Source organism: Prionailurus bengalensis, chromosome A1 (assembly GCF_016509475.1).
Source record: "Prionailurus bengalensis isolate Pbe53 chromosome A1, Fcat_Pben_1.1_paternal_pri, whole genome shotgun sequence".
Classification (NCBI taxonomy): Eukaryota; Metazoa; Chordata; class Mammalia; order Carnivora; family Felidae; genus Prionailurus; species Prionailurus bengalensis.
The window spans coordinates 2502501-2515840 of NC_057343.1; the positions used below are offsets into that span (position 1 = coordinate 2502501).

At 46.3% G+C, this 13340-nt stretch overlaps 1 protein-coding gene across 1 annotated transcript in view; it reads left to right on the forward strand.

The window, feature by feature from the left end:
• The window catches only part of FGF9 (fibroblast growth factor 9), a 34871-nt gene extending 22308 nt beyond the window's left edge, over nucleotides 1-12563 (forward strand). The window contains exon 3 of the mRNA XM_043575070.1: nucleotides 11139-12563. Within this exon, the coding sequence (XP_043431005.1) occupies nucleotides 11139-11384 (246 nt within the window). The 3' untranslated portion in view covers nucleotides 11385-12563. The remainder of the gene's footprint in view (nucleotides 1-11138) is intronic.
• Nucleotides 12564-13340: the final 777 nt, after the last annotated feature.

The following is a 13340-nucleotide window of genomic DNA, read 5'->3' on the forward strand; positions in this document are numbered from 1 at the left end:
TTGAGAGAGAGAGAGAGAGAGAGAGAGAGCATGAGCGGGGGAGGGGCAGAGAGAGAGACAGAGAACGTGAAGCAGGCTCCAGGCTCCGAGCCGTCAGCACAGAGCCCGATGTGGGGCTTGAACCCACGAACTGTGAGATCATGACCTGAGCCGAAGTCGGACGCTGAACCGACTGAGCCACCCAGGCGACCCCGTCTGGTATTTCTAAATGTGAGACGGCTGTGACAGGTTAGGGAGCAAACCACATAAGTTGGATAGTTTTGTTCGGGCCTGAACTCTCGTGCTGTGAGTTTATTGTTAACGAATCTACAACATTAACTTAAACAGAAACCCACAAAAAACCAAGATCGCATATTGATGGTCTGACAGAAGTGTTATGACCGGAGGCTTACAGGAACCTGACCCTGGATTTCTCTTGGGAGCAATGCTTCAGTATTCACCCCTTCAGCGTCCACGGCAGCTTTAGAGAACAGCGCTGCCACGAATGATGAGAGCCAACTGTACATACAAATGCAAATGCTACTTTCTCTTGTGGGTGAACTTGGAACTGGCTCGAGAACTTGCAGCTTCATGGGGGAGGGGGGGGCAGATACACCAACCAAGAATCATAATTTGGTCTGATACACGTTATCACAGAATTACGTGCAAAAAGGGCTCGGAGAGCTTAGAGGAGAGAGCTCAGTTCTAGGGTAGGAGAGGAGGTCAGGATTATTCACGGAGGACGTAGAGGACAATAGGCAGGTGTCCTGAGGGGAGGGAGGCTTGTGCGAAGGCAGCTTTGCTGCAGGGTTTGGAAACGTGGTGGCTGGTGGATGTGTGCTAATTCTGTTATCTTTGCGCCTGACCGCCCCCCCACCCATGGTGTGGTCCGGCCCGTTTCTGCCGTTTCTCCCAGCTGCTGCCAATGCTACACTGCTGGCATTTGGAGGGTCTTCCCCTGTCATCATCGTCAGCCATGGGCCTGGCAGGTGCCCCGCGGCCTCACAAAGAAAGCTGGCCACACTGGAGCCAAGTGGCAGCCGCTGGCCCGACAGCAGGTCCAGCAGGGGCCCGGCCACCTCGTCCCTCCTGCCTCCCTCATGCCTGGGACTGACTTGTCCTTGTGCACAGACATCACTTCTCAGTCTGTTGACCTGGTACACCCCAGCAGCCTCCCAACAGGTAGCCGAGAAAAATGTCTGCGTTCCTGACACCCCTAAGGGGAGCAGAGGGCTCCCCTAAGGATTGACAGGTTATGGCGTTAAGTGGGAGAGACCTACGAGCTGTGTTCCCTCATCCTCTGTATAAATGCTTAAAATCCTGACCTAAGTTGATCTCCTCTTTCCCTATTCGTGTGTGTGTGTGTGTGATAATTCATTGAAATCTCCATCGTGATTTGCTTTTGCTTTGTAACGAAATGCTCAAAGCTCAATGCAGTATTCTAAGAACAGACTTGCCAAGGTCATGCCAAAGACATCCCTCTCCCCGTGGTGCACGGTGTGATTGCTTTGCTCTAGCATGGTGTGATCTTTGCCCGTTTAGCGGCCACGATGCACTCTGTGTCCTCACATAAATGCTGTCCACTCTCAGCTCGAGGTCTCATCCCTCCCTCCTCCTTGCATACGAGTTGCTGTGTTCCGGGTGGTTTTCTCTTGGCCTGCGTTCCTTTTCTTTCTGCATCTTTCAAGTTGGTCTTCTGTTGGCGATGTTTTGATGGAATAGTTAAGCCTGTGCTTGCATTTGGAACAGTTCGAACTTGGAGGTAAGACAGAGACTAGTGGAAACACGAGGCTTCGCATCCCAGCTCTGTGGCTCCCCGGCTGTGTGACCTCGGGCAGTCTACTCAAACTTGCTGAGCTGTAACTGTGAAACAGGGCTAATGGCAGCCACATCACAGCATTGCTGTGAGGATTAGAGGAGATGAAGCCTATGAAACAGCCCGCACACTGCTTGGCTCGCTGTGGCTCGTTAGCACAGGCTTGCTCCCTGAGCATTCTTCACGGATGAGTGTGGCAGTGCTTCTGGAAGGCCGCCTTGGTGCAGCCTCTCATATTCCTTCCGGGGTGGGAGATGCACAGAAAGTGTGTTTCTTGCACGTTTGGATTCTGGAATGATTTATGACGTAATCTATGAAAATACAGATTTCCTCCACATCAAAATGTGGCATCCCTTCAATTATACTTGAAAGTGTTAACCGTGCTCAGGGAGCCTGGGTGGCTCAGTCGGTTGAGCATCCGACTTCGGCTCAGGTCATGATCACAGTTCGTGAGTTCGAGCCCCACGTCGGGCTCTGTGCGGACAGCTCAGAGCCTGGAGCCTGTTTCAGATTCTGTGTCTCCCTCTCTGCCCCTCCCCTGCTCGTGCTCTGTCTCTCTCTCTCTCTCTCTCTCTCTCAATAATAAATAAACATTAAAAATTTTTAATAAAGTGTTAACCGTGCTTATCAAGATTAAGTTTAGATACTTTATTTTCATATGTAGCTCATAATCGTTTTATCCACGTCGTTGAAGAAATTTCTTTCTTTGGGGTTTCATTTACTTTGTATTATTCTTATTCTTTTTTCTTTAAAAAAATTTTTTTTTCAACGTTTATTTATTTTTGGGACAGAGAGAGACAGAGCATGAACGGGGGAGGGGCAGAGAGAGAGGGAGACACAGAATCAGAAACAGGCTCCAGGCTCTGAGCTGCCAGCACAGAGCCCGACGCGGGGCTCGAACTCACGGACCGCGAGATCGTGACCTGGCTGAAGTTGGACGCTTAACCGACTGCGCCACCCAGGCGCCCCTCTTATTCATTTTTCTAACGTTCACATAGTAGCAAATGCACCAGGCTGTCCCAGCCCCAAAATGTCTACCATCAGAATCGTGTTTTCAGGATTCAAGCCCTGTTTAAAAAAACATCCGTGTCAGCATATGTATGGAATGGAATTATTAGTTGATGGTATTAGGCCTGATTAGCATGGAAGTGGGTTGTTACAGTCTGGCAGAGAGAGCGGGCCCTGAGAGAGTTAGACACCGTCATCTGTGTGTTACAGAGAGGAAGGGACAGCAACACTGGTCACTTTCTAAGAGAGCAGGGCCATTTATGTATTGGGTGGAAAAGCTTGCTTCCAGACAAATCTGGGCAGGACTACAGTTGGAGTTAGAAGCTGGAGACCCAAGAAGTAGGGGCGATGCTACAGGCAAACTTGATCTACTTTGCGATTTTACACAGCGTTCCTCGGTGGGCGTTGGGTGGGGTGGGGGTGTAGGGGCACACGAGCGTTGCCTGGGGGCGCGTGTGAGAAATTCAAGAGTTCCGGTATCATTTCTCTTCAGCGTTGCTTGTTGTCTGCCTTATGCGCACGTCCGGCTTTCCCGTCGGGTGTGAGCGCTCTAGGACATTGCTGACTTCTTGTTTTCTTGCAAGACTTGGTTTTTCTCCCAAGTGAGTTCTCCGAGGGAGAGCTTATGATGTAGGGTTTGCTGGTCAGGCAGACATTCGTTGATGAGCCATGCCTGTTGCGGCCAGCGCGGGGGCGAGGACAGCGGCGGGCCCCGCGATGCCAGGCAGTGGCAGGCAAGACACCTTCCAGGACGGGATCACCCGAAGATCTCCCGGGGAGAGGAGAGCAGGGGCGCCTGGGGCCGAGGTGAGGTCTTCCGCCACGCCGCATCTCTTCCTTGAAACAGCAGCCTCATTCCCTTGGCTGCTTCTGGAAGCATTAATTCAGTCTGCGTTTCTGATCCGCTGCCCCCACCGTCTCTGCAGTGGGCGACTGATGCAGCACATTTTATTTGGTTTCTTTCCCTGTTTTCCTCCACTGCCGTTTCTTTTTCCATTTCCTGTTCGGCGTGTCCTTCCAGAGCTCTTGTGGATACCTCCGCTTTCTGCATTTCCATGTTCCGAGACTGAACCACCGGAATCTCAGACCCAAAGAGACCTCAGGAATATCTTGGTCCGGTTCCCCGTTTTATGAGGCCCAGGATTGTTAATCAACCCGCCCACCGCTCCCGGGTTGTGCGCGTGTGTTTGCGGAAGTCTGGCATTCCTTGATGTACGGGAATTCTGTGAACCTTTCAGTTCTTCCGAAATAGCCTTTGGGCTTACACTGTCATTCTGTTGGTTCACCTTTCGGTTTCTCTGATTTTCTTCCCACAAGCCAAGTTCCTAATGTAACCCGTTTTCGTCTAGCGTAAAAAACCTGAGGCCCATTTTTCTTTTCCGATTCCACTCCCGACAGTATATCAGATGGTTATCATGGAAACACAGCAGTTGGATTCAGTTGTCTTTGTCTTTTAGGATCCCTTATTCCCTTCATTTCCCCTCCCAGCTCTTCGGCTGGACGTGTGTCTGCCGTTGTCTGTCAGTCTAACTCTTCAAGGGCATCCTACCCTTGGCTCTTGCCTCGAGTGCTACCTCGTGCGAGGTTGCTTCAGCTTTTGCAGGTTTTTGTGTCTTTTCAGTGGTCACTGGAGGACATACTCCTCTTACCAGATAGTTATCTATGGTAAGAAATGTTACCTGTGATTTCTTTTTCCTCTGGTGTTCCAAGATCCTAAAACAAGTTTCATGAATTTTTCCTGTAAGGTTCTTTGTGGAAGCATTAAATGTGCATCGTCTCTTCGGGGATACAGGCAATAACATTTCTTTTTTTTATTTTTTTATTTTTTTAAATGTTTATTTGTTTTTGAGAGAGACAGAATATGAGCGAGGTAGAGGCAGAGAGAGAAAAAGAGACACAGAATGTGAGGCAGGCTCCAGGCTCCGAGCTGTCAGCACAGAGCCCGATGCGGGGCTTGAACTCACAAACTGCGAGATCATGACCTGAGCCCAAGAGGGACGCTTAGCCGACTGAGCCACCCAGGCGCCCAAGCAATAACATTTCTTAGAGTGAATATTGGACTTCTCAAATTTAAATCCTTGAGCAAGGTCTTCTTTCCCCTTAGGATTACATCTGTGGAAATGTATTACAAGTTTACAAGCTGATATGATTTGCTGAACAAATGTCCGTGTCTCTAGGCAGCTCCTGAGGAAGGCCCCTAAATTGTCTAGCCTGTCCACGGCAGGTTCTGTCCTTGCTGGCGGGCATCGTTGGTGCCAGAAGGCTGGTGAGTGCACAGCATAGAAGGTGTCTGTGTGCCCCTGGATTCAGACTGGGACCCGGCTTTTGAATCCCCAAATCCCCAAGTAGCAGCTTCTGGAGGGAAGGTCACTTGTGTTTGTTTGGTTTGGTTTAGTCTCTGGTGGGGAAGGAGAGGAGAGAATGTAGGAATCCTTAATTTTCTATATGTTTTGATGAGACAGAATGAAAAATTGCCCGCCTGCTTGCCTCATTTTGTTTAGATTGACCAGATACAGCTATTTCAGTTCCCACAATTCCGGTCATGGGCACGAAAGCAGGCCCACCTGGAATAGTGGGGATCTTAAAGAGTTTTGGAAGATAGGGCTTAAGGTGAGCCATATCGAGGGCACAAGGAGATATGGCTCTGAACTGGAGCTTCTAATAAAATAGGAAATAGTGCCCTCATGCCCATTCTCCTCTGTGTTTGTTGCTTTCTGTCTGTTTGGGGACTTCTCCCAGGAGAGAAGAGTTAAAAGACCTGGCTTCTTATTAATGGTCCTTTAGTCATTGTATTTAATCACCCCGATCCTTGCAACAACTCCCATTAAGACTTTACTGCTAGATTATTAATGAGGAAGAGTACATCTGTGCGAGTAATTGTGGTCGAGGGAGGTTTAAATGCCATGACTGTAATAAACGGGAGATATAAGAATGAGCGATTACATGAAATCATTAACTTGCAAAGTGTTTGGGAACTCTACACTCAGGTTAGTTTCTGTGTAGTCACTGACCTCAGATTAACGTGCCGGGCTAGCTTTCACAACCGGCTTAAGTGACCCATTGAGTTGAATACACGCAACCATTTGGATAGGTGGGTAAAACTACACCGCATATATTTACGTATATATAGAAATACGGATGGCTAGAATGGCAACACAAAGCCTATTTGTTTTCCATGAGAAGAGCTGAGCCGCGAGTCTTGAAAAATTCTGATTTCAGTTTTTAAATGGGTATAGATACGAATTGGGCCTAATCATAGCCATGTGGATGACACATTTTCCAATTGTCTAATATTTTAAAGTGGTGTCTCTATGAGTTTATGTCTTATGGCGTTCCTGAACATTCTCCAGGGTGTGCTGTAATTTTCACATTATTATCTCATTCTTTGGTTTTAATAGGATTCGTAAAAGTTTTGAAGTTTTAATTTCAGTTTTTCCCACTGCTTAGAATTTGATGATATAAAATGAAAAGAGGTTTCCATAGTTGCTAACATTCACCAGATTTTGTTCCAAAGCATGGGCTTCAGTAGACTTTTGAATTAAATCCGCATTCTCCACCCAAGCCTAGCGATATAATCCAACAGTTCAAAGATAGGTATGCCATAAACAGCTATCGTTAAATAATCTAAAAAAAAAAAATTAAAACATGGAAATACAATAAAACAAGAATTGATCACTTTATAGTGGAATACTCTATAAACCGTCTGCATTGGAAACATGTGGTGAGTTTTAAAACATCTGACTTCTATAATTCTAAAGTGTACAGTTGAAGGCAGAAATTTTTTTTTCTCCTTTGCACATATACGAGAATACAGGTTAATATATTTGTGCTGTCCCGATTTGCACTCATTTGCTTATTTTCAATTTAGAAAAATCACTGTGGAGTACAAATACATAGGAATAGTCACCTCACTAAATATTTTGTCACCGAGTTCTAAAGTGTGAGCATAAAGAGAGCAACTCTGTAAAGTTTGCTAGTTTATCTGTCCAAAACAGAAGTCACATGTTAACGTAATCCCAAATAAGAGGAAGAAATTTAAAAGCACATACGTGGTATAAAAAAGTAACGAGGCCTTTAATTCTTCAAGATCATTTTAATTTTCAAGGTATGTCAGTTTATCTGAGCGGCATTATACTAAGTGTGTAACAATTATAGGAGCTGAAAGGTACCAGCGGTTTGCGATGTAATGTCGGCACAGTCTCATTTAACTTGTTAACTGAAGTCATGCAGCCCTTCCGTATAGGGGGCAATTGAACTCTTAACCATCACAAAAAATGCTGGCTATAGATGATACTGTTTTAACTGGAATAATTTACTTTATTTTCTGGGTTGCCTAGAAAGTTAGTTACGTGTATATAAACAATGCTATAATAGCCTGCTGGGGGAAATAGAGCAGTGTTTTCTGAGTACTGAAAAGGCTAGTTCAGTGTCTTATTGTTTTTTAAACGTTTTTTTCAGGGGTGGCTGGGTGGCTCAGTCGGTTAAGCGTCCAACTTCAGCTCAGGTCGTGATCTCACGGCTCGTGAGTTGGAGCCCCGCGTCGGGCTCTGTGCTGACAGCTCAGAGCCTGGAGCCTGCTTTGGATCCTGTGTCTCCCTCTCTCTCTCTGCCCTCCCCCTCACCCCCCGCTCATGCTCTGATTCTCTCTCTCTCAAAAATAAACATTAAAAATTTTTTTTTTGTTTTTTTCATATGTTACAAAACCCTCTTGAAACATGTAGAGCAAGAACCTTTTCATAAATACTGACAACAAATGTGTCCCGTTGCTAGATTGTGATGTCCCTGTCACTGTAGAATTTTGTTCATAATCTCGATTTTCTTTCCATCTCCACGCATTCCTCTTGCAGAGCCAATTGTGTTTTCTAAAAGTTATATTTTCGTTGAGGTAAAGAAGAAAGGACGCTCAGGAAGCCTCTACGAGTCTTAGAGTAACGTTGCCGCATGGAATTTCTGAGCCTCGTCTGTGAGCTCGGGCCTTTCCCCTGCGTGGCCCGCCCTGAGGCCTGGCCCTTTGGAAACAGCATCCGAAGCCTCCCTGCGGGAGGGGGTCTGGAGGAATCACACTGCTTAGTGAAAAGCAAAACACGTGGAAGGGACTGGGCTCCAGAGTGCGGCACCTCCAGCAGGGCTCCTGGAAACTTCTTCCTGCGGTGGCCCCGTTACCATAAGGAGATCCCGTGGCCTAGACCACGGGGCGAGTCGTTTCACATCTGGGCCTCCCTGTCCCACATAGTTAATGGGAGAAGTTGTGTTCGCCGTTTCCTAGACTGCATCCCAGGAGTGAGAGGTGATGATGTGGACTTTATGTCAGCAACCCCCGTGGTTCCTGGAGCGCCTCCTCTGTGCCAGGCGTGTTCTGGGGCTGGATTTGTGATAGCCCTGCCTCCAGATGCTGTTTCCTAACCCTCCTTACAGATGAACTTGCGAGACTCGGAGAGGTTAAGTGAGTAGTTGTAAGTGTCCCGCAGCTAGTGAAGGACGAAGCTGGGGTCTGCGTGGGCCTTTGATTCCACAGCTGTTCTGTTCACCACCATGCAAGCTCCGTATACTCTGCTGAGGTGATGTGTATGTGTTCCTTTTAAAAAAAAATTTTTTTTTTTAATATTTATGATTTTTGAGAGAGACAGAGCGTGAGCGGGGGACGGGGAGAGAGAGAGAGGAGACACCGAATCCGAAGCAGGCTCCAGGCCCCGAGCTGTCGGCACAGAACCCGACGTGGGGCTCGAGCCCACAAACCATGACATCATGACCTGAGCCAAAGTCGGAGGCTCAACCGACTGAGCCACCCAGCGCCCCTGTGTGTGTTTCTAATCCAACAAAAGCCATCGTATTATAGGTTCGATAGGTCTATAAAGCAGGCATGGAGTAGTGCATAAGTCATGTTTCCAAAAGGAAAAAGAAGTGTTTTAGTTTGTGAATAAAATGTCTGTCAGGTGATAGGATTTCCTGAGGAAAAGAAAGCTTAATTTGAATTCATTTTTCAGTGAGGGTGGAGGGGGGGTGGGGGAGAGGGGAAAGTGGGTGATGGGCTTTGAGGAGGGCACCTGGGAGGGGCATCGGGCCAATTTGACGATAAATTATAGTAAAAAAAAAAAATAAATTAAAAAAATGAATTTGGTTTTCATGGTTTCTTTCTCTCTCTTTTTTTTTTGTAGAGTTGGAAGTTCAGTATGCAGGTTTTGTACTCTGGTCCATTTTATTAAGTAAAAGAAAAAAACCAAAAAAAAAAAAAAAAAGCTCACCATAATTTGTTGAGAAAATTTACTTAATCACAGCACACCCAAACCAGACATTTTTAGCCAGTAGTAATCTTGTCTGTGTGGAGAATATTTATCATACGGATGGAAGTAAAGCCTAAAATAGCTGGTAATGTCTTTAACACACTAGTTTTATTTCGTCAGTCTTACCAGAGATGAAAGAAATCACACGCGGCCTTGTCCCCCAGCGCAGAAGCACAGAGAGGGTAGGGGTTGCTGGGGTTTTCTCAGAAGAATGTGCCTCTGGTTTTCGTGTGGACCGAAGCGAAGGGCTGCTTGTGGGCAGGGAGCCTCTCCTGGCGCCCCGGTGGGGTAACCCAGCCAGGGGGGAGCCACAGAGTACTTCCCACTCCCCACAGTTCACTTTGTCCCTATAAACACGGCGTCAGCCTTCCCAAGTTTCCCCATCGCTCCCCACCTTGACAGAGGCGTCGTTTTTTTCTTTTGGCTTTTCCCCGTCGGACTTCGCGAAAAACATGTCCAATGAGGTGACGCTGTGTCACAGACCCTTCCGGTGCCCGGAAGAGCGCCTATCTGGAGTGCAGGCCCCGTGTGGTTTCCCGTGGGTTCTAAGCCTTCGGTGCATCCAAAAGTGGGGAAGCCGGCCTTCCACTGGCCGCTTCACCTTGTCACATTCTCTCCGTCTGTCCCTTCCTTTGCTCTCCTGACTTCCTCCACAGAGAGGAGCCCAGGGCTGCTGCCCGTGAGCTCAGGGCACCAAGTGGCGTCCCAGGTGTGGCAAGGGGAAAAGGACATCTGTACTTTGGTTGTGCCTGGTTCGCTGTCCTCTGGGTCTGAATGCGAATGTCAGAAACGGAAGGACGTCGGATGCCTTCCTGGGTTGTGCTGCGTTAAGCCTTTGCACGGACACGGGTTGGTCGGGTTGTTTCCTTATTCATGTGAGGTGCCGGGGGCGGGGGGGGGGCAAGAGCAAGGGGGACAGTTTGAAAGATCGCTCTGTGTTTGTTCTGTAAAAGTACCATCTAGAAAGGTATTGGTTTGAAAAACTCCAGTCCGGTGGTGACAAGGGCAGAGAGGCTCTCGGATCCTGTCGCCTTGTTTCTCCAGGGGACAGCTTGTATGCCTGGGGTGTGCTCACGGTTTGGGGGAGTGACGCGTCCCTTGTTTCGGGTCACGGCTGCTGCCCACGAGACACGTGGAGGACCCTGCAGGAGCCCCGGGTTGTGGGGTGAAACGGGGCCTAGAGTCTCCTAAATCTCAGGTGAAGGGAGGGGTACAGCACATTTGTGAAAATGCGGAAGCTTTCGGCTTCGGGAACGTGGGAGTGTCAGCTTTTTCTCCGGTAGCCGTGTGCCGGAGACCGTGGCTTTTTAAGCTGGGTGTGCGCGGGGAGGGTCTTCTGAGTTCCAGGAGGTGGGAGGGCTTCAACATTTGTTTCCACTTCTTTGTATTCAGGAAGACTCAAGTCACCCGCAAGCCTTCTGTCTTAAAAGGCGGACTGGGAATTAACTGCATCAGAACTGCCCCGAGGGCCTGTTAAAAATGCCTATTTCCAGACTTTCTGGATCCGAATTTTAAAGGATTGGGGATTGGAAATTTGCATTTTAAAGAAGCATCCCAGGTGATTCCTCTGTAAGCCTGAAGTTTGAGAGGCACTCTTACAGAGTAATAAACGAGCACTACTGCGGTTGTTGAGAAGGTTGGTCTACACGGCGAGTGCTTTATAAAACACAGTAAAGGTGGAGCAGTTTTGTGAACTTTTGGCTTCAGCTGAGGCTCTCCCCGCCATGACGGTCCGCATCCTACTTGCTGTGATAAAAATGGGAACAACTCACAGCCTTGGTTGTCCTTTGTCTGTTAGACTCTTTGAAATCATTTGGCATATGAAAAAATCTAAGGAGAACACATTTGTGATCTTTCTCACTTTACTCACCGTGAGGAACAATTAGAACGTAGAGTTCTACTCTAACTACCTGTGTCCCGATGGTCAGAATGGGCTAAAGTCAGTATTTTCTCTTCAGAGTTATATCGCGTAGCAGTTGAACTTTGCTTCAAATACAGAAAGTAGCTGTTTTGCAAAAAAGACTCATTTGTTGTTTGTGTGTTTGTTTGAACAGGAAAAACTAACCCAAGAGTGTGTATTCAGAGAACAGTTTGAAGAAAACTGGTATAACACCTACTCTTCGAATCTCTATAAACACGTGGACACTGGAAGGCGATACTACGTTGCGTTAAACAAAGACGGGACCCCCAGAGAAGGAACCAGGACTAAACGGCACCAGAAATTCACACATTTTTTACCCAGACCAGTGGACCCCGACAAAGTACCCGAACTATATAAGGATATTCTAAGCCAAAGTTGACAAAGACAATTTCTTCACTTGAGCCCTTAAAAAAAGTAACCACTATAAAGGTTTCACGCGGTGGGTTCTTCTCGATTAGCTGGGGGGTCACCCCAGCTCCACTGTTGCCAAACTTTGCCGCATGCATGATGTCCGATGGAGGCTTGGACGGGAACATGCTGATTCTGTTCTGCACTTACAGGCTGGTCCTCCCGGAGGCCGGCCGCTGCCCACTTGCTCGATTTCTTGTGCGAGGAGGAGAGGGAGACTGAGCGGGGGTGCGAGTGTGTGCGTGGATGAGTAGCAGGGGGAATTGAAGAGAGAGGCAGAGAGGACAACGGCCTGATGCATGCTGGGATTTAGACGCGCTTTTACATTTTCGATCAGTTGTACTTCATCCTGTATCCGCACAGCCATACTTCGACTCATCAGGATTGGGGCTGGTGGCCTTCGCAAGGGCACGCTGCGTTTTCAGAGGTGTGGAGGGTGCAGTCTTACTTCAGAGACTTTTTCAGTTAATGCTCGCTGGTGCCATCCCAGTGGATCGAAAGCAAAGACCTCTTAGGCAAAAAACAAAAACAACAAAAAAAACAAATACAAAACAAAACAAAAAAAAAGTTAAATTTATTTATAGAAATTCCAAAGGCAACATTTTATTTATTTTATATATTTATTTATTATATAGAGTTTATTTTTAATGAAATATGTACAGGCCAGATAGGCATTTTGGAAGCTTTAGGCTCTGTAAGCATTAAATGGCAAAGTCCGCTACGAACCTGTGGTAAATTCATGCAAGTAAATAACGGTGCATGGATGTGAGAAATTCTAATGACCCTAATGTACTAAAGGCGACAATCTCTTTTGTGCCCGTATTATTGTAAACTTATGCACATCATTCATGACACTGAGTATTCACTCTTCAGACTGCTTGTTTCATAGCTTATCCCAGAGGATTAAAGAAAAACTGGGTCTCAAACTTTTATTCTGTGTCTGTAATATTTCCTCTCTCATTAAGTGACTTATTCCATCATTGTAACTTCACGGTTGGAAGATATAAGGGTTGGTATATATCCTACGTGTTTAAATCTATTGCAGAATATACCAAAGCTAAACAATAACCCTGCTTTTGTTTTAGTTGATCTCCAGGACAACAGGTCTAACATCAAACATTGTACTGATTCAGATCCTCAAAAACGGTGGGGGGTGGGGGGGAAGAAAGCCTACACAGAACAGATTTTTTTTTTTTTAAAGGGACAAGAGTCAGATTAAACAAGGATAATCCTTGGAGAATTTTATTCGTGCACTTGGCTATCAAACATGAAATGATACGAGTACCAGGGGGGTCACTGTAAGATCTTTTATAGAAAATTGCTTTCGGTGTGAACCGTCCTAATACATGGTAATAGAATCCTTCAAGTAAAACTTGCAAAACGAAACTAAAAAATCTTCATCCATAATGACAAGGAGGGGGAAAATATTTTACTTGTTGACTGTGTTTTGTTTTTAAAAATGGTCTTCACAAGCGCTCAGTTTTTTTAGAGGGGAGGTTACTATATAGAATATCTTTTACGAGGCTTTTATAACATTTTATGCTGAAAAGCGTAAGAATACATATTTCTTTAGTAGCAATAATTTTGGAACTTGCCCTTGGGCAAGGAAGACTATTTCTTACTATATACTAAGGAGAAAAGAGCCAAATTCTTAAAGCAATATTTAAGAAAAAGGAATTTATAACAAATTCTCATACCACATATAACACTTTGTAGCGTTATGTTGGGACATGGAAAGTGACAGTTAAAAAATGCGTTGGGATTTATGTAACTAATTTTAAAATTGAGTATTCCAACTTTGTTTTGCTCCGATGCACATTCTTTATGGAAAATAAAAGTATGTCCCCGTCGAGTGAAAGCTGTTTTCCAGTAGAAGTGCATGACGTGTTGCCACGAGCACACGTGGCCCTTCTGTGGTCCAGGTTTG